The 20,764-nt window shown below is 39.8% G+C and overlaps 3 protein-coding genes across 4 annotated transcripts in view; 2 read left to right on the top strand and 1 right to left on the bottom strand.

Moving 5' to 3' along the window:
- The window catches only part of LOC128263435 (protein phosphatase 1L), a 99,434-nt gene that overhangs the window by 52,271 nt on the left and 26,399 nt on the right, over nucleotides 1-20,764 (bottom strand). The window lies entirely within an intron of this gene.
- LOC128263447 (uncharacterized) lies at nucleotides 3,320-6,403 on the top strand. The gene is made up of 3 exons (XM_052998500.1): nucleotides 3,320-3,480; nucleotides 3,560-3,780; nucleotides 5,418-6,403. Exons 1-3 carry the CDS (start codon nucleotides 3,463-3,465, stop codon nucleotides 5,770-5,772), a joined length of 594 nt encoding a protein of 197 aa, XP_052854460.1. The 5' UTR covers nucleotides 3,320-3,462; the 3' UTR covers nucleotides 5,773-6,403.
- Nucleotides 8,336-20,402, top strand: LOC128263431 (kinesin-like protein CG14535). Its single transcript, XM_052998476.1, has 7 exons — nucleotides 8,336-8,575; nucleotides 10,260-10,676; nucleotides 12,607-12,943; nucleotides 13,968-14,216; nucleotides 14,992-15,582; nucleotides 16,158-17,196; nucleotides 17,659-20,402. Exons 2-7 carry the CDS (start codon nucleotides 10,326-10,328, stop codon nucleotides 18,509-18,511), a joined length of 3,420 nt encoding a protein of 1,139 aa, XP_052854436.1. The 5' UTR covers nucleotides 8,336-8,575; nucleotides 10,260-10,325; the 3' UTR covers nucleotides 18,512-20,402.

Raw genomic sequence — 20,764 nt, 5'->3', positions numbered from 1 at the left:
CGTTAAGTACTTTTTACCCGCCAAGTGGCATTTCTCGTTTTGTAAACGAAATCATAATTGTTTTCTTCGCTTGTTTTTGTTGTTTTTTTTTTTGTTTTTATGTAAATATAATATCATTTAAATGGTTCCGTCTGCCTTTGTTTTTGCCTGTTACATAAAGCCACAAGAGATACAATATAATAATTAGTATCTGTGCATGTGTATCCGAGGTGTAGATGGTAGACTTTGGGGGGAACTGTGTTACTCGGTTGAGGCCACGGAGAAAGCAGAAAGATGAATGGGTGAATGCGACGCTGATTATATGGCTCAGAATCGCTGTGGCATGGCGAATTCATTAAGATCTGGCAATGTGCCATGCATAATTCGCACAATGTCTAGCAGAATGTATACCCCAGACGACGGGTCTTTCCAGAATGCATAATGTGATTGCGAAATTTTAGTTGCCTGAATTATGAGGAAGATTAATTTCAGTAGAAAATTCTCTGAACGTTAAAGTCATACCAAATTGCTATATGAGACGATTTAAAAATTATGTATACATATATTTTAGTATCCAATCTTTAAATATATGCACTTTAATATGGGTTACGCGGTTATTTAATACTTTAAAAATCAGTTAGTCTTCTTAATATTAGATAATATATATTTTATGATTTAAACTACTGTATGCAATTACTTTTACAATTCAATTATTCGTGTCTGCTTATGTTTTCCTCTTTAAAAACCACTTTTACATTTTCTTCATCATTAAAATATTTTATTTATGATACAAACCACTTTATGCAATAACCATAGTAACCATATGGAATAGTTTACTATAATAATATTGTATGGATAATTTAATTTTTAGTTCCTTAATTACTCACAGACAAATTCTCTTGGAATTTAAAATTTATTTTTTTCTCCAGGAGAAAAAAAACGGGTCAAGGGTTGCCCGAGGAAAGTATCTGGTAAATATTTGCATCGGAAAATCACGGAAAGCTGCCCTAGGACGCCAAATAACCACAGATGAACCTGCACCTGTTCCACCTTCGTGAATTCAGCATAATTTACCGCGACCAACGAATGATGATGATGACGATGGTTTTGAATGTGAAAGATGAGCGTGGAAAATTAAGGAAATGCAATCTGTGGAGAGAGGAGCAAGTGCAGCCTCCGAAGATGAACAACAAAATCAACACAAGCTGCCATTTGCCTAACGGCATTATAAATGATGCCATCGAGGAAAAGTGACAGTCTCTGACTCTCCAGTTGAGTCTCCCAACTGTTGCAGGTTGCAGTTGCAATATTGTTGCTGCTGCTGTTGCTGCTGCTGTTGCTGCTGCTGTTGCTGGGTATGTCGCTATTTGGTGTCGTCCTCCGTTTGGCGCCAGTGGCCACTGATTATGCCATTTCATCAAATTCCGGCAGCGATTGAGCAGGAGTGGCCACTAAATGCGACCAAGGATCGGTCGCAATCGATGCAAAAATACTGATTGCCATTTATAGATTATGTGCATAAATCAGGGAAAAAGCAATCTCTAGCTTTCGGGGGTTATGCGCCATGGAAAAGTTGCAAAACATTTTGCCAATCATATTTTTTTCCATCACTCTTGTCTAACGCAAATTGTCATGGCCGGGGCGTAAATTATTAAATAAGAAAAACAACCCAAAAACAACAGTAAAACTTAGCAGAGAAAAAAAAAACAAATTGAAGAAATTCAAAATATTGCAAAAACAACACTGGCAACAAAAAAAAAAAAAACGAGGAGAAAAATTAAATAAAATGCTTATGGAGATGGGGCGACCCAACAAGAGCGTGAAGCTCATTATGAAGCTTCGTGGCCAAAACGCGGACAGCAATTACAAAGGCAACAAACCCAGTAACAACAATAACAGTAACAACAATAATAATAATAACAACAAGCGCAAGACAAGACAAGACAACGCAGCCCAAAAGACCCAAAGAAGCTGGCTTACAAAAGGCCGAAAGAGCATGAAGAAATGAAATAAAACCAACACCAGATTCAGTCCCAGTCCAGAGCACAAAGCTATCCCCATCCCTATCCCCATCCCCATCCCCAAGTCCCCCATCAAAACCCATTCCCCAAATCGCCAGCTAAATGAGAGTGAATCCACATCCCATTGAAATTGAAAGTGAATCGTGCCACACGATCCGATCCGATACGATCCGATTCAGAGTCCAGAGTTGGTTACGAGTCCACCGCGTTTGAATCCTCCAAATGACCAAAATAACAATTTATACACATAAACCACATATATATAATAATGCAACCAGAAAAACAAAGACGAGATAAGCAGGAACGGCATTAAATTTGGTAACCACTTCGGTAACCACTTCGAAAGAGAAATACTCTAAGGGGAATGCAATTAAGTACTGTACTGTAATTTCCTAATGACTATGTTCTAATTCTTAACAAAATACAAATGACATAATATAAAATACGTTTTCATAAAGTTTTGCATATTTAAAACCTCGAAAACAGTTTCGAATTCATTCGGATATGGTAAATTTAGAACAATTTTTTTTTGTTGTTGATTTTTGTTTTCATATAATTGGAATTTAATTTTTTAATAATTTAATTTATATATGTTTACAAAATACATTTTTTATGGGTCGGCAGATCAAATAGCGTTTCGTAGTCGTAATAATGTGATAATTCTTACAATAATCAGTTTATTATTTTTAATAGCTACAATACAAACTTTAATTTCTTTTCCTTGAAATTATAACACCCCTAAAATAAAACTTCTGTTTCGATCAGATTTTGGGGGGTTTTCGGCAACATTTACCATATAAACATAATTAATGGACTTGCTGAAATTTCATGTCCCTGCCTCCAGCTTAATTACTTAAACAATTTACCTTTCAAGTTCCTTAATTTCCCCTTGAAAATAATCCTAGTTGGCCAACAAAAAAAAAAAATGCACGACCACACATCAAAAACAAAAACACGAGAAAGAAGTGGTTAATCGATGAAGGAAAAACCAAAAAATCCAAGAAATGGTCAGCAGACGTTGCAGTTGCAGTCGCCGTCGCAGTCGCCGTCGCAGTCGACGTCGCAGTCGCAGCTAGGAGCTGTTCAGCCTCAGTTTCCCCACCAGATGACTTGCCTTCCTGTGGTCTTGTTGTGGACTTGGCTTAAACATTTCAATTTCTACATGGCTATATGCCGACGCCGCTCTTTGCCAACTGCTCAGCCAGCGTTTCCAGAGTTTCAAGCGTTGCCGTCGACTGCGGCAGCGGTCTTGGTCGTCGTCGTTGAATTTTACTTAATTTTTATTTCACGCGCTGCGCCGCTATAAAAGAAACTGCAACATTCGTTGTGGCATGCAGTAAGAGGTTCCGCGTCGAAGCAGCACCACATTACCAGTCACCACTAACCAGTAACTAGTAGCACCGAACCGCCTGAAGAAGTGACAAAACCCGAAACGGATATAGCCGAAAATAACCGCCCGAAAATGCAGTCCAGTTGTGTGGTATGGATCTTGTGGCCGGCCGAACTCCCAAGTTTTCGTGTCTAAACTAAATGGTGTTCTCCTCCGATCTCGTCCGCAGTTAGTGGTCGTCTTAGCCTTGGCTGCCCTGGTGGCCGCTCGTCCCGAGCCGCCTCGTGACTCGTACAGTGCTCCCCCCTCCAGCGGCTACCAGCCGAGTGGACCGAGTGGCGGTTACGGCGCCCCTGCGCCCCAGTACGGACCCCCCCAGCAGCCGCCGGTGGTGCACAAGCACGTCTACGTCCATGTCCCACCACCAGAGCCGGAGTACCAGGCCCCCAGGTGAGTCCAAGGATCAGGTGTCCTTTCGTCAGCAGCAACCACAAACCCACCATTCTTAGAACCTATTAAAAACAACAATTTTGTATAGGTTATTAGGATACCTTTGAAGGCTTAAAGCCCTTTACCGTTCTTAAGTTTAAAATCTCTTTGATAAGAGCTTTAACCAGTATTTATCCTTTCAATGAATTCTTAAATTTCTAAATAATCTTTAATATCTATGTAGCAAAACTTTTGAATCTTCTGATATTTGATATTATCAAATATCCAATTATTTGATTATACAATATAGTCAATTGGAAAACTAATATCATTTCCAAAAAGTAAGAAAATATAATTTTTTTTTGTAGAAAAACAATGTATTAGGAAAGAGTTTTTTTATTTTAAAAATACTATGAAATTCATAAATGCTAGATTTAACCTTTTTTTGTCGAACAGCTTTAAATATATTTGGATAACTTTGGCCTAGCCCAACCCTTTTCAAACTGAGTTCAAATTATTCACACCCCTTACCCGTTTCTCTTCATCTCGCGTGCTGGTGAGCGATTACAAATGATCTCGCTTTATTTGTCTTGTTCCACTTAAGTTTGGCAAAAAATGAAAGAAATCACATTGTTGTGTTATGAGTATATAATCCACGCCACTTATGCAGATTCTCTCACAATTCATCGCCGTGAACCAACTAGTGCCGCCAACTCCCAAAGATAATAACTAGTCAAATGTTGCAAGACCCGACGCCAATCATCGTATAATCCAGCTCAGGGCCTTTTTCCGCAGCTGTTGCCTCATTTCCAGGGTATTGGGAGGGTCGTTTTAAAGGAGGAAAACTTATTTAATACCTGAGAGAAAACGAAAGCCATCACACTTTTCTCTCCTTTCTCTGGCTCAATGTTTTCTGTCGTCTTCTGTTTTCAATTGGAGTTGGAAGCAATGTTAATTACCTCGAGAGGCGAATGATATGGCTTTGCAGACCGCCAAACCGTGACTAAAATGTTACCTAAGCTCTCCGACGTACTTGTATATATCTCAGTGGCATTTCCAAGCTAATTATCAGACGCAGAGGGACAGGAACGCGATTACCATAGGGAGCCTTATGTAAACCCTCGTCTCGGGGCGATTGTTGTGACAGTCGTTGTCATCATAACCACGGTCATCATCTTCATCTGATAAGCAAAACTGACAAGCATCTGCACTTGGTTCACCATTTTTGGGAGGTCACCATTTTTGGGCATGTCATTTGCATACTCCTCCAAGTGAAACTCCTTTCTCCAGCTTCGTGCAGAGACACCAAGTTATAGGAAGTGGGAAAAACAATTAAAGCCTGACCTTATACGTTTGCAAAAGTTGCACTTTGCACTTGAGATAAAACATGATTTTCACTTTAAAGTTCAAGTTAAAAGTTTTTTTATTACAAACATTTACAAAAGGAGTGTGTTTCTTCAGTTTAAGATCTAATTTACCTTACCATTAAAAAGAGAAATGGTATAAGATATTTAAAGTAATTTTTTTAGGCACCTTATAACAAGAATTGATTATGAAATCTTTCAAATTATTAATTTGTTTATTTATTTATTTCAAATATTTTGATAAATATTTAGTAGCCTTTATTTAAACCGATATTTTTTGGATGCTCTCATTAGGAAACCACTGTATGTGCCGCCTCCCCAGAAGCACTACAAGATTGTGTTCATCAAGGCGCCATCTCCACCTGCCCCAACTGCACCTATAATCCCGCAGTTCCCGCAGAACGAGGAGAAGACGCTGGTGTACGTGCTAGTCAAGAAGCCAGAGGAGCAGCCGGAGATCATTATCCCCACACCAGCGCCCACTCAGCCCAGCAAGCCGGAGGTGTACTTCATCCGCTACAAGACCCAGAAGGAGGAGACCGGACCCTATCCCAACAGTGTGTCGCCTCCAGCGCCCGAGTACGGAGCACCAGCTGCCCCGCCGGCACCGTCTGCCCCCAGCAGCTCGTATGGAGCACCTTCCCACTAAACGATCCAACGTGTCCAAGCCAATCCGAATTCCGATTTGCGAATCTCAACCCTACTCATGGCAAACTGCATATCTTATGTGTATTATTTTTTGTTCTGTTTCAACGACTTTAACGCGTGACAAAGTTTACCAAGCAACGAATACCCCTCAAACTCCCCCCCACAGCTCATATGAAAATTACTACCCTATCGATGAGTAATTCTTACCTCTGAAGTTGTTTCTACCTGTTGTATGAGAAGTATGTTTTCCATCTAGGCTGTTTGTTTCAAATTGTTTGTTTAGTCTTAAGTTTAGGTCTTTAAGCGAACGATGCGTTATACACTCACACAAAACACACTCGATACACTCACTGCGAACTAGCCTTAGTTATCGATAGCAATATCGATCCTGATACCGATAAACGATATATACATGATACATGATTTTCATCGCAAATGCATTTTCAACTAGGCAATTTATACCACTACCATATTGCAGTATTTTGCACTCTATTTCCATAATTGTAAATAGAGAGTGCGAAACAATCGAAAAGGCAACAAAAAAAATTGAAGATAAATAGTGATACTCAAGTATGTATATGTTAAAAAACAAAACATCAATGGCTAAATAAAAATTTAACGAATTATGTGTATGTGAATTGTATTTTATTTTGCGTTTTTCATTTCGTTCTTTTACATTAATTCGACCCCTTTATTCTTTGATATTATTTTAATATTAACTTATTATATAATTATGTATATACTTTTTTCCTATTCATTTTTGAAGGGGTTCTCAACAAGGCCGTTTTTTGGCTACCAATTTTGTCCTCTTAAACCTGCAGTTGCTCTTCTGTCTTGATTTTTACCGCTTAACAATTAATCTTGACAACTAGGATATACAAAATTTCTCTCCACCGAAAAAGACTCAGAAAATAATTATTTGCTATCTTCGTATTTTCTTTGTAATATTCTGGCATTCGCCTATTATCATTTCGATTCCAGTTTCAAACTGTAACGCTTTTGGTGTTGCCACACGAGGCTGGCCCGCTAGATGGCGCTTCCAAGCAAATTCAAAACTATAGTGAAGTGCTTCACAAACTGTATATCTCCATTCACTCGACTTTAGCTGTGTTTTGTTTGTTTGTTTTATTTCTAGGCGCTGGGATTGCATAAAATTTGATTTGCCCGATGCGGAAAAACGCTTTTCACGGAATTTCCCTCAAGTTTTATGATAATTAGTAGCGAAACACTTTAAAAACGGATTGGATTACCGTCGTTTTTCCTGCAGCTACCTTAATACCAATCAGCCCGTGCCACTTTAATTGAGCCGTTGCCGTTGTCCACTTTGTACAACAAAAAAAAAAAAGGAAAATAAAGGTAAAGGTAAATCCGGACCAACCCGGCCCATTCCCATGCACACGGGCTTTTAAAAACGAACACACACTCAACAGCTCCTTCACGAGCCTGCCAAATGTAAGGGAACTTAAAAACACATCGTTTGCATTTGGCCCTCACCCCTCCCCTAACCCCTCTCCCCTCTCCACCCCTTTTACAGAGACCTCGAATATCCCCAACCCATGTCCCCCTCCATCAACAGCAACTCCAAGCGGCACTTAAGTGACGCTCCAGCAGCTCAACTATCACCGTGTCGTGTGTGTGCTTTCTTATTATTTTTATTCCAGGTACTCACGCAGAAAAAAGGTATATTGTATTTGTGCATTTGGATAGCAGAGACCATCAAAGCTAAAGTTATCAAGACTTCTGCAATGACGCTGCAAAATTAAATTCCTTTTTCATTTTAGTAATGTTTATCTGCCAATATACAAATTTAAAAAAAATTTGTTTAATTAAATGAAATAAAAGCGAGTTAAAATTTTAACACTTTTTTCTCAACGACAGTGTATTTACTGCCTCATTATTTTTACCTTATTTTTCAAAGGTAGTTATAATATCATAGAAATTAAATCAAACAATATATATAAAAATGGTCTGATATCAACACATCAAATATCGATCCTGGCTAAAATATTTTTAATGAATGTGTCTTTTTTTTTTTTCATTATTGAGTGTTTAAATGTTAAACTAATGACAAAACAAAGTGACATATGAAAATATTTATAATTTTCTTTGTTTTAAAATATAAATTTATAATTACATTGTTATATTTAGACTTCTATGCTGGTACGTTTTACTTATGTATATGCTTGAAATCACCAAGCTATCTAAAATTTATTGTAAATAAGAGGTATAATTCTGTTTTTGATGTTTCGCAGCCAGTGAGCATTTGTGTTGTCTACAATATAAACATCATTTGCGTTGTTCCTTTTGTTTTAGCCTCGCTGATTTTGTTTACCTGAGCCTCAAAGCTGTCGTTTGCCAAACGGAAGAGATTTTCCGAAAGAGACTGAAAGAGTGAAATTTCCGTCAACTTGAGGTCAGAATTGGGGCATTGCCATCGGTCGAGTGCTCTTTTTTTTCTGGTACGCCTGCGCCAAAGAGAGGCGGAAAACTCTTGGGAAATTTAAGCCCAAACCGAAGCCGAAAACCGAAAACTAAAACCCGACTTCAGTTGCCATTGTAATGCCAACGCAGTCGGCACGCGTTTGGCTTTCTCGCCTGGCGGGTTTTTTATTTATTATTCGCTGAAGTGACAAGCTCTCAGAAACAACAAATATCGCAGTGAATCGGGGAAAAGTCGGGGAAAATCCCAGTGTGTTGGATAAAGTATAAATCATGTGCGAGGAAATCAAGGCAATTCGGAAAGTCGAAGGAGTTGAGCCAAAGATGAAATCAACAGCGAGAAATTGCCAGTCATAAAAAAAAGGGTTTGTGTTTGTTCCTGTTTCGTGTGTGTTTGTGTGTGTTGTCGTGTGTTTGCGTGAGTTTTTGTGTGTGTTGTGCCAAAAGGGAAATCCCTTAACCCCCCACAGAACCCTTAACCCCTGACTTCAGCTAGACTCCCCTATTGTGCGTTGTGTACAATTAGAAGGCATTGCCAATCGATTTGTGTGAAAAGCCAAAGCCAAAGCCAAAGCTAAAACTCAAAAGGTGGACGACGGCAATCCTCAATAAAAAGCGAACTCAGGATGGCAAAAAATGGAAGGAAATACCTATATAAAAAAATGGAAAAGCGACCAAGAAGTTCCCTTTTAGTTGGCAGGTGCGCGTAGTCTGAAAAATGAAGTTGAACCGACCCGAAGTTGTTGCCTGTCATTCAAAGGGAATGGCAATATAGAAGAGGCCAAAATGGAATGGGCAGCGACACGGGGATGAGTATGGCGATGGTGAAATAGGACTGGCAAACCGGGGGACAATATTAATGAAAGACGTTGCAAAAATGTCACGTTTCCCCAGACAAATTGAAATAATAATGAAGGCATTGAAGAAATGTCACGGCCCGCGACTGACAAGTAAAATGAAAAAGTCCAACGGAATTTACATGAACATCTCGAAAATAAAGTTGGGCATAACAAGTAAAGTTGATAATTCCAGTGATATAAAACATAACAAGCTTGATAAGAGACAAGTCCCATAGGCATGACAGTCCGGAGGGGAAATCACATCTAACATTTTCTAAATAAAGTTTGAGTGACACGACTAAGAAAAAACCCATCCCCAAAGAACACTTTGAAGATATTAAATAAATTCCTTAGAGAAAAGAAATAATGCATAATTAACATTTAGAATGACTAGTGCAATAATCTTAAGGTCTTATGTTGTAGCACTTGGAACACTAAAAATAAACAAATAAACAAAGCCTGAAAGAAATAAGTTTTGAAAATAAAACATTTTTAATAAAAAGCTATTAAGCTAAATAAGAAAATAGTTATCATAATTATTGTTCACCTGGGATTTCCATAAATAAATTTATTTAATAGATAAAACAATACAAAAGCTCTTAGCTGCAATTTCCTTTTTTATAACCCCAAAAAGAACGTAAAATGGTTCAAAGTTGTAGCTTAAAACTTTTAATACCCTGAAGGAACTTAAAACAGTGTACATAAACTTCTCGAATAGAACTTGACTGTTGTGAAATACGACTGTCCCAAAAGAATACTTGAAAGACAGTGAAGCGCATAATTTCCCACCATAAAATCCTAGGCAAATTCTACATAAATTTGATTTTATGCACAAGATGCTACAAGTGAATAAAACACGAGCTTAGTGACAGTGCGACAGTGCGAGCGTGATAGTGATAGTGATGATAGTACAGTGAAGCATATGCCCAATAAACAGATGGCCCATAACCATAAAGCGAAAGTGTTATGGCCATTACCGAAGGACCCTTCTCGGCGGCAGCACCAAATAACTTATGCCCATTGGCCCGAACCGAAATCGCAATTTATGACAGGCCCGGCAACTATTTAAAGAACCATAAAACCCCCAAAAACAAACAACAAACTTTATGGGGAGTGACGATTGCATTTTAAGATCCCTGACATAAAACAAAAGCCAGGATTTGGGCCCCCTCTCTTATTAACTCCCAATTTTATTCGTTTCCCCAAAAAGGAAACGCAAGTGCTTCCAGCAATAAACTTCCATCAACTCTGTGTGGCAACCAATACGAAAGGAACCATGGCCACCAGTATGTCGAATATATCCCGGAACGGTGGCTTCTGTGGTGCACTGCAGCGGGCACCGCCGCCCATGCCGCCGACCCTCATCCGCCGATTGAGCAGCCGGGAATGCTACGGCGTGGGCAAGGTGAAGGTCATGCTGCGGGTGGCGGAGCGGGACAGGAACGCCGACGGAACGGGAACAGCCGAGCCGGACTTTATGGCCCTGGACAAGAAGAAGCGACAAGTCACGCTCACCGATCCGAGAAATGTGTGTCCGCCACCGCAGGCTGCCCAGGAACGAGCGCCGATGGTGGCCGCACCCAAAATGTTTGCATTCGATAACCTCTTCACCGCCGAGGATAAACAGGTGAGTTCCGGAAAATTAAATTCTATTTTCAACACCTTTGATTTGTATATGCCCTTAAAGACCAGAACTTTACGAGTTTTGTGAGAGCCTTACGAATATTTTTTATTAAATCTTTAAGAAAGCAAGATGTGAAATAAATAACATACTGTAAAACAAATTAATTATTTATTTGGTATCCAATTTCTATAAGAGCCCCGAAAATAATGTTTCTCCCAAGGCAAAATTTATTAACCTCAGGTTATTCTGATTTGTTTCACCTTTTAACATTATAATGATGTTTGGATATAAATAGTAAAGTATTTAATGTTGATTCAATTATTTTTTAATCATTATCCTAGCGCTGCAAGCTTATATTTGTAGCGCTATTCACGTATATATTTAAAATCAAATGTCACAATGACTGTCTATAAGGTTCAGGCTTAAGTAATAGTTGAGAATTATGCCAATCATCACTGAAATCATTATTTTAGAGTGTGGAACTTTTTTAAATTGAAATTATTTACCTGTTGCTTACAGATATTAAACAATTTTAAACATGAATTTTAAATATAAGTGGCTAGCACAGATGGTTATTAATAACCGTAAAGTATTAGTATTATTTTTTAATCAAAGACTTTACCAAGTATAACAAATGTTTGATTGGTTTCAATTAACATAAAGAATAACATTACTGGACTAGACTTATATTACAGTGATAAATAAACAACTTGAAAGATTGTTTTTAATTCCTAATTAACAAACTACACTCTCAGCAGGAACTGAAGTCAATATTCTGCCCAGATTTATATTTTCAGGGAATTACAAAACTTCAAGCAAACAGAAAGTTACAACTTTTCAAGTTTACTTTCCACTTAAAATCAGCGAAAGTACCCAGACTTCTCTCGGTACTATTTACCCTTAGCAATCGTATAATTTTCCCAAACGCAAATATTGAGTTGCAATTTTAAAAGTTTAATTGAACGTGAGAATCTTATTGTAAAGAAGAAAATAACAATGGCAAACTCATTGTGTTCTATAGATTACTTTCGGACGACGACAAATGTCGCACTTTTGTCGCAAAGTTATGCTATTTAACTTGTAGTAGGATAACAAAAGAGGTGTTAGTAATTCGAGAGAATAACAAGTCACCACAAAATACCACAATCAATCTTCATAATTCATAGCAAGCAAAGTTCCTTTCCAAGATTTATGACCCTTGAAGTGCAATCACTCATAAGGCAATCCCTCAGACCGAAGAAAAGAAATACCCCCAATAGAATTAACACATACGCGTATTGTCCTCCCCCATCGGATCTAATCAGCAATCGAATTAACCCCGCAATCGAACCCAATTCCAGCCATTAAAGGGAGCCCATTAGTATGCCTTGTTAGCCACCACCCACTGACCACGACTCCACACCTTCTCCTCCCCTCTATCACTGAGAAAAATACATTGGTAAAAGGAGTATACTTATGTTTTTTGCAAAACAAAAAAAATAAAACGTAGGGGAAGAATAATATTTATATCTGAGCTTTATGTTGCTGCAATAAATTACTAAATTTGAGGCTTCCTTAATATTTCCTTTAGACGTGGTATCTGGGGTGTCTTATGAGTCTCGACCATATTAAAACTAGGTCCGTGAATGTACATTCTAACTGTTTATTCATTTGCCAGGCATTTTTAATTTAATTGTTCTTCCTATGCATGAATTATTTAATTAAGTCCCTTGAACCAAATTTTGACAGAGATCTGTAAAATATAAAGGCTATGACAAATTTTAATAATGTCATTCACCTTATCATAAATCGGTTTAGCATATACAATATGAAATATAAAACCCTTAAACAAAATTAAAAAAAAAACATGCAACTTATCTGAGATAAAAGCGTTCCTTATATGTTAATGTTCTATTTTAATAATCAATTTCTCTTTGTGTATCGTATATTTCAGTCGGATGTGTGTGCATCGGCGCTGAGCGAAGTGATACCCGCCGTGCTCGAAGGCTCCGATGGCTGCCTGCTGGCCATGGGATATCCCGCCACCGGACAGCCCCAAACGGTGGTGGGGGATGTGGGCGGAGGTGGGAACGGGAACGGGAGTGGCACTGGCAGCGGGGGGGCGTGTTCCCTGGGAGCGGCCCCCTGCGCCATCTCCTGGCTGTACAAGGGCATCCAGGAGCGGCGGCAGAAGAGCGGCGCCCGGTTCTCGGTGCGGGTCAGTGCCGTGGGCGTCAGTGCCACCAAGCCGGATGCCCTCTCGCAGGATTTGCTCATCTCACATGCAGCCGGTAAGCATTTGGCAGACGGAAGGGCTTTCAGCCAGGATAACGGGACCATAACCATAGTTTTTCCAGGTCAACTATTTAATTTGCAACTATTTATTACAAGCTGGAAACAATTTTCATTTTGCCAGTTAAAACTTTTAGCGTTTCCTAACATTTTAAACTTTTTAATTCTATACAAACTAGTGTTTTCATTTGACCGGAATCTGCTAAATTAAATGCTATCTTGGCTCCACCATAAAAAGTGATTTCAGATTTGTACCTATATGCTGAAATTACATATTGAAAGTAGATATTCAATCCTTTGAATTACTTATTAACTTAAGCGATACTAATGCTTTTACTTCACCTTGTTTTAACAACAAGTTAAAATTTGAATACAAACTCTTCTGTAGACTGTTTAAATTAAAATTTTTAAAAGTTTTTTTTTTAAGCACAGACTTGTGAGATTTTGATATAGGAGATACAGTCTGATTCAGTTAGAAATTTCAATGGTATATCCGGGAAAAAATGCATAAACTTTATTAAACAAAAAAATTATCTAATTATCTTAAAAACTAAAAAGATTTTGGGCACCAATTATAAGAGATAACCTAATACTTTTTAGGTGGGCTTTTCTGTTTTTGCTTCAATTTAGCTTTTTATCTTTAATTTTGTGTAGTTAACGCTGGTCCACCTGTTAGCTGCCAGCGGCCAGAATCGCCGGCAGGATGAATGGCTCCGTTGTGGGCGGGTGCAGGGGGCGTGGCATAATGTTGCCCCTGGGCCAAACAATGATGATGATGACTGGGGCGGGTCGGGGTCGTATAACTGGCCCAATTTGAATAAACTTAACCTGGGCAAGCTGGCAAGTTCCGACACCCCATCCTCTTATCATCAACAACCCCACACTTCCCTCAACCATAGAATACGGCGTTTATTCCCACATAAAACCTAATGCCCTTTTCATTCACTCCCCGCTTATTTTTTCGGTCTTAACACTGGAACTCCGGACTCCGACTTCTCCCATTCCGACTACACGGCTACACAGAATCTGACGACTCCCCGGGGATTTATTTGCGTGACGACTTCCTTGGCGGTCCAACGGAACTACGTGCACCCACCGCCGAGCGTGCGGCCCTGTTTCTCGACTCTGCGCTCGCCGGACGCTTAAAAAGTTCCGGTTCCACGGGATCTGGCAGTTCTGCTGGGAGTTCTGGATGTGCCGCCGCCCCCTTGGAGTCCGCCCTCATCTTTACGCTGCACGTCTACCAGTACAGCCTGTCCCGCAAGGGCGGTGGTAAGTGTCCGACACATTGTTGTTTTCATGCCCTGCCAAGCGGGTGTTGTGATGAGCACAGAATTAAATTCCGAATCAGTTAATACGTGCAAGGATATAGAGAGAGGATATAGTGAGAAATACTGCCGAAATTTCATAACTCAAATCATCATCTGCCAAAATAGAAATTATTTTATAGCATTATTATTGATTATTAGTTTGACTTTTATGGAAACTCTTAGAAATGAACCTATAGATAATTAAAACATATCTCCAAATCGTTTGTCAAGATGCAAGTGCAGAATGATATTTGTTATGTTCAACGAGTGTATTTCAATATTCGGTTTTCAAAACGTATCCTGCTTTCTTGTTATTGCTATTGTTGCTGCCACTTTTGTTGCTGCTGCCACTCAAGTGGCCCGCTAAATGCTTCACTACCACTAGACGGCAGCGCCATTAAAGTGTCGCATTTCCTCCACTCCAACACCCATCGCCACCCACCAACAGGCGGCCACTCACCCCCATTTGAACCCACACCCACCCACTTTCCTTTTATTCAAACACAGTAGAAAATAGAACAAAATATGAATTTATTTTTTCTTGTACCCTTTTTTAAGAAACAAACTAGAGTTGTACACAAAAATATTTTAAAAAAATGCAAGGTGAATTTAATTTTTAAGAATTCAAATTTAAGAATAAATTCTCTTAATGTTTAAACAAATCAGTGTAGATATAGATTCATAAATGTACTTTTTATGTTATTCTTTACGATATTACAAACATTTTCTCTCTGCAGTTGCTGGCGGCCGGAGCCGTTTACATATCATCGACCTGGGCGGGTGTGCGAATCGCAGCGGGGGACTGCCGCTGTCGGGGATCGGGAACATACTGCTGGCGATACTTTCGGGCCAAAGGCATCCCCCACACAAGGACCACCCGCTGACCCCGCTGCTCAAGGACTGTTTGGCCCCCATCACCTGCCATGTGGCCATCGTGGCTCATGTGCGACCGGAGCAGAGCTACCAGGATGCCCTCTCCACCATTCAAATTGCATCCCGGATTCATCGCCTGCGTCGCAGGAAACATCGAGTACCCATGCCACTGGCGGTGGGCTTGGCCCAGGGACTCGGCGGCAATGGCTCCTCGGCGGGATCGGGGGCGGATCCGTCGAGTTCGGAAATCTCCGCCGACACAGTCATCTATATGGGACCCAACGACGATGCCACGGATGGGGAACATCCGCCCGTATATCTGCCATCGCTGAGTGCGGGGGACAATCGCGGGGTGATGAGTAAAGCCCTCAAGGGGAGTGGGCTGGAGAAGCCCCCCTCGAAGTCCGCCTGCAACAGTCCCATGATGATGAAGAAGGCCATAGCAGCGGAGAAAGGTGAGTTGTTGTTTGTGTTTAAAATTTTTGGAATTTTGAAAAACCCTACCATAAAGAGTTCTACAGAAAACTATAGTGAGTTCAAATTTCTTAAATTGTTATTTAATATATACAAAAAAAAACCTTTTAAAAATAACTTTGGACAACTTGCACAGGTGCTTACTTTCGGATGGCTTAACAAATGATTTTAGTTCTTAATGCAGTTTAAAAATAAATGTATAAAGATTTTCAAAGTTTTTGATTTGAATATTTAGGCAAGCAAAATTTTTCCCTAAACAAAAATGATAGACAAATAGTTTTAGACAGAAATCGAAGTCATTATAAACTATATTAAAACAAAAATTAAACAAATTAAAGATTATGGCGGATTTTATAAGATTTTTTAAATAATAAAATTCAACTGATTTTGTGATTATTATAAGTGCATAATTATTAAGTTTAAGAAAAGAAAAAATTAAAGTTATATTTGTTAGCGCTAGAAAACCCTAATTAGCCTTAGCATAAAAATATTTAAAGATTACAATTTGAAATACAATGCCAAAAATTTAAATTTATTTTCCTTACTGAACTTAAAGCCAAAAAGCAACCGGGAAGCAACACGGGAAGTCTGAAGCGACAGGCAGGAGCGGGAGCTTGCTCCTCGCCACTAGTTCCGCATGAACAACCCCAGCTGCAGGCCATGGGATCGCCAATTCCGATACCCCGGCACATGGTGTCCAAGGGTTCGATGGTTCCCTCACCCAAGGGATCGCCGATGCGAAGGGCTCATCCGGGAGCAGCGCTCGAACAATTGGAGGCGGGTATGAGAAAAATAACCGAGGAGCAGTGGATCGACGGACCTCGGGTTTCCAGGGCCAAAGTGGCAGAAGCTCGTCATCTAATGAGGGAGGTCAATCATGTCAAACAGTGCGAAACGTGGGTGGATGGCCCGAAATCGCAGTCGTGTCGATCCCTGACAGCTGGAAATCTTCCAGCAGCCGGCGGAAGTCAGACGCAGGGTTACGGATTCATGGATGCCCACAAAAAGACCATGATTCGGCAGTGGGTGGAGAATCAGACAACGCAAGTCTTCCAAAGTACAGTCTCCGCCAGCAATTCGCCCACTGCCTTGCATTGGAAACTCTCGCAGTTGAAGCAGAAATCCCTGGACTTACCAGACAGACCGGCATTCAATACGGAACCCTCTTTGGATCTCAATCAGCCAGGCTTCGAGAGTTTACCACTCTTGGATCCTGCTCCTCCGGATGGCGATGAAGACGAGGATAGTGGCCCCTCGGAGGTTCCACCCGCTCTTCCATTACTAGATGATCCTCTGGGCTCCAGGGATATATCGCAGGATAACCTGCACAGGATGCTGTCGAGACATGTGTCCAGGGAACAACTTTACGAGGCCGAACTGGTGGCCAGTAGAGCCTCATCTTCGCACCATCCATCGCAGCGGAGTATTGACTGTGGACTGCAGGTCACGGAGGAGGAGATTGCCAGGACCATGGCCAGGGATCGGGACCATGATGCACATCCTCTGTCAGCTCTGAGTCATTGCGACAACGTATCCTTTGTGTCCAGCTTCAACATGGCCTGTGAATCATTCAGTGAGTGCGGCGAAAGAGCAAGGTGAGTTGGACTATCCCTTTTTTATTTTCTTACCCATTAAATAGGGAATCGTGAGATCTTGTTATGTTTTAGTAGTATATTTTCGATTTCGATTTAGAAAAACCAATTATGAAACTAAGGGAAATTATTTTAAGGGAATGAAACGCAAGCAAAGATATTTAACTTAGTTTATTTTTAAAATCACATATTAAGCAATTAAATCTTAATAATTTTTTACCCTTTTACGCCCGAATTTTCTTTAAATGCAAAGGAAATGTTGCCTGTAGGCATAAGAGGGTTGAGAAAATGAAACGTACACAATTTTATTTAACTTTTTTTTTGGTTTTTTTAATCATATTATAGTCATAGAGTGGTACATCAATTTAACTTGAATTCTTTAATAGCAAAGAGCATACATTTTGCAGGTTATATTCCTTATCTAATCCGCTATATTTATGTTTTTTATTATTTCTTGCTTAATAGACACCAATTTGATCAGCTGGCTCGCCTGCATGAGATTTTCACCTCCCAACTGGCGATGGCCGAAGTCACGCCCCCCGCCGCCCTTTTCCGGACGGATATTGGAAGCGTTTTCAGTGAGCCCGTCTACCACTTCAATGTGGGCCAGAGCAGCGTTTGCAGTGAACCAGCCTACAGATTGACACCCAGTCCGCCAAAGCAACCGTCTCACAGTCCGAGTCAGGGATCACTGCCCAGCTTGAATGGCATAATGCAGATTGCTGGAATGGACGACTATGCTCTACTTCGCCAGCCAGACGGAGCATCCGATCCGAATCTTCAGAAGGGTGAGAAACGGTTTACGCCCCAGCACGATGATATCTGCGAACTGGATGAGAAAGCCATGGCGGCGGCGGTGGGCAAGCGAAATTCTCTGGAGGATGCACAGCATAAGCTGAACGAGATCACGAACATACTGCCGCTGGCTGCCCAATCGCGTCTTCCACTGCTGCCCCTGAACACCAGTTCCGAGGCCTATGACAGTGGTCACGATTCCAACTCCACACCCAGGACCTCCAAGCATTCGGGCATATCGCGGAGGGCGGAGAGTGGCTATCACAGTGTGGCCACCGTTCGGGATTCCGACGAGAGTAGCTTCGCATCCGGCATGTCCAAGGGTCAGCGGCATCGCATCACCGTTTCGGGATCGGGAGCGGTCACCACCACAACGGGCATTGGGAACTACCAGAGGCAGTGCCACAAGAAGCGACACCGACAGGATCAGGCTGGGAATAACAACAAGGGCCTCTGCAACTGGCTGCTGACTCCCTTTTCCTGCACTTATCCAGAGACTGAGGGTGAGATCAGCGATTTTTAAAACAGCCAACAAGACAACCGCATCCAAGTCCACCAACACCCACCAAAAACGCAGAGCTAGTCCAGCATTCAAAATGGCCAAAACAAAAAAGGAAAAAATATCATACAGTTTTAGAAAAACACGACTAGGATGAGGTAGAAGGATAGATGATCTTTAATAGCGACTGATTAAATTTTACTAGGCGACGTCTGCCACAACAACAAAAAACCAAACATTAAAAACACAAACCAATGAAATTAAAACCAAGCAGAGAAAAAGAAATTATGCAATTTTAAAGTAATATAATAATTAACGCAATTACCTAAAGAACTCATTATAAAATCAGTGGGTTTTGCAGGTTCAAGACAGTTTCAAATTCTTATAAATAAATTTAAAGACAAAACACACATATCTTTGGGCCCATCTTTATACGGTATTGCCTTAAAAAATTCGACTGCTCCACATCAACGCAGTTTCTGAGCTAAATCAATACCATATCTTTTTTAAAATCAAAAAATATTCAAATTTATTGTTTAGATTTAACAATGTCAAGAATTTCCACTGTCTTACACTTACTTGACCCACTGTATACGCTATAAATCAATCGAATCAATCACTCACTCGAATCACTCACTCACTATATACACGCATAAGTTCAAACGGGGCTTTAAATATCTTAAGTTGCCAGCTAGAATAATGAAGGATAATCGGGACAGGCATTTAAAATGAAGAATAATACCGAGAACAACATAACCAAAATTCTTGGAAAAAATATGAAGGTCCCGACAATCCCTATTGTATCTATAAATATTGAACATAAATATATTATTAACATAATCAGGCTACAATCACTATGACTTTACAATGCAGAGATACATCTATATACATACACTATATATACACGCATATACACACATATATATATACACACTCAATATACATATATCATATAGCTATTTATTGTTTAGTTTGGGTTATCTGTTCGGGCAGTCGATTTAAGATCAAGTATGCTAAATGTTGAATGTTTGCTTATTCAAACGATTTATTGCCAATTATAAGTTACCAAGTGTTTAAATTAATTGTTAGTTAGCTAAAGTTATACACATCTACTACTAATCATGGACAAGAGCGACAAGAACCACTGACTATAAAGCGAAACGGTTTTTGCACAGTAGACAAATGTTAAACATACAATTTTGTTGCCATTTTTGCCTAAATAAACTATGTTACAAAACGAAAAACGAACAAAATGAAATGAAACCAAACGGAAGCATAAGAAAATTCAACAAAAAATAAATAAATTATATATTTATCAGAGATACATATTCTATAAGGAAAGCGAATCGATGGATGATTTTAAGGAAAACCTAATGCATATTCTATATATATATATAAATAACATAATAAATATATTATACAACATTTAATGAATGCCAGCAAAATGAAAGACGCCCGGAGGTATGCAACAATTTGTGTGCCGTCCGAGGATAGCTAAAATTTTGTGCCGCTTTTGTTCGTTTCGATTCGATCATCAAACTATAATTACAAATATCGACATTCCTTCATTGCCTTTTTAGTCAGCGTCATCAGCATATAAACAAAGCGAAATGTCTAAGCCATACAACACACTAATTATATTGCATTATCCATACATATTTCGTACAATTATTATTCCACTTATCAAGCGTAGTTAATCACCCACAAAACCCGCTCTCTTATGCTTTAAATTTTAAACATAATCACAAAAAAACCAAAAATCCCCCACACAAGTCTTCTTTCAACCCAAATTGCAATGTGCAACGTGCAAATTTCAACCTACGTACATATACGATACATTCAAACATACATCTATGATGGAGTCGTCGACTTCGGCGCTGAATACAGACTAATTATTTTTTATAATATAAACAAATTGACAGCTGGTTTTATTGCTAACTGGGTGGGACATGCGAATGCGCAAGAAGGGATGCTCTGTGGGGCATGCTATATGGTCTGTACTGTTTCTGGCTTTTGGCTGGAATGTTATTTGCCTCAGTTGTTGGGCAAATAAAGTTGACGTTTTATAGATAGAGACATGTGCGATACACCCATCTGATGTGTGTCGTAGATCTAAACGTGGCACCCCCCGTTTTTGGCCCGAAAAACAGATGATGGAAACGTGCGGGGCGGTGAATTGTCGAACAATAAAACACGAAAAGGAGACCAGGACATTGCAGAAGTGAAGTTTGTATACCCTGCTTAAAGGGCAAAAGCTTGAGTAAACGAAACATTCTG

The sequence above is a fragment of the Drosophila gunungcola genome, unplaced genomic scaffold (genome assembly GCF_025200985.1).
Source record: "Drosophila gunungcola strain Sukarami unplaced genomic scaffold, Dgunungcola_SK_2 000001F, whole genome shotgun sequence".
NCBI classification, from domain to species: Eukaryota; Metazoa; Arthropoda; class Insecta; order Diptera; family Drosophilidae; genus Drosophila; species Drosophila gunungcola.
The sequence above is the reverse complement of the archived record's forward strand: the minus strand, read 5'-3'. Positions and strand labels throughout refer to the sequence as shown.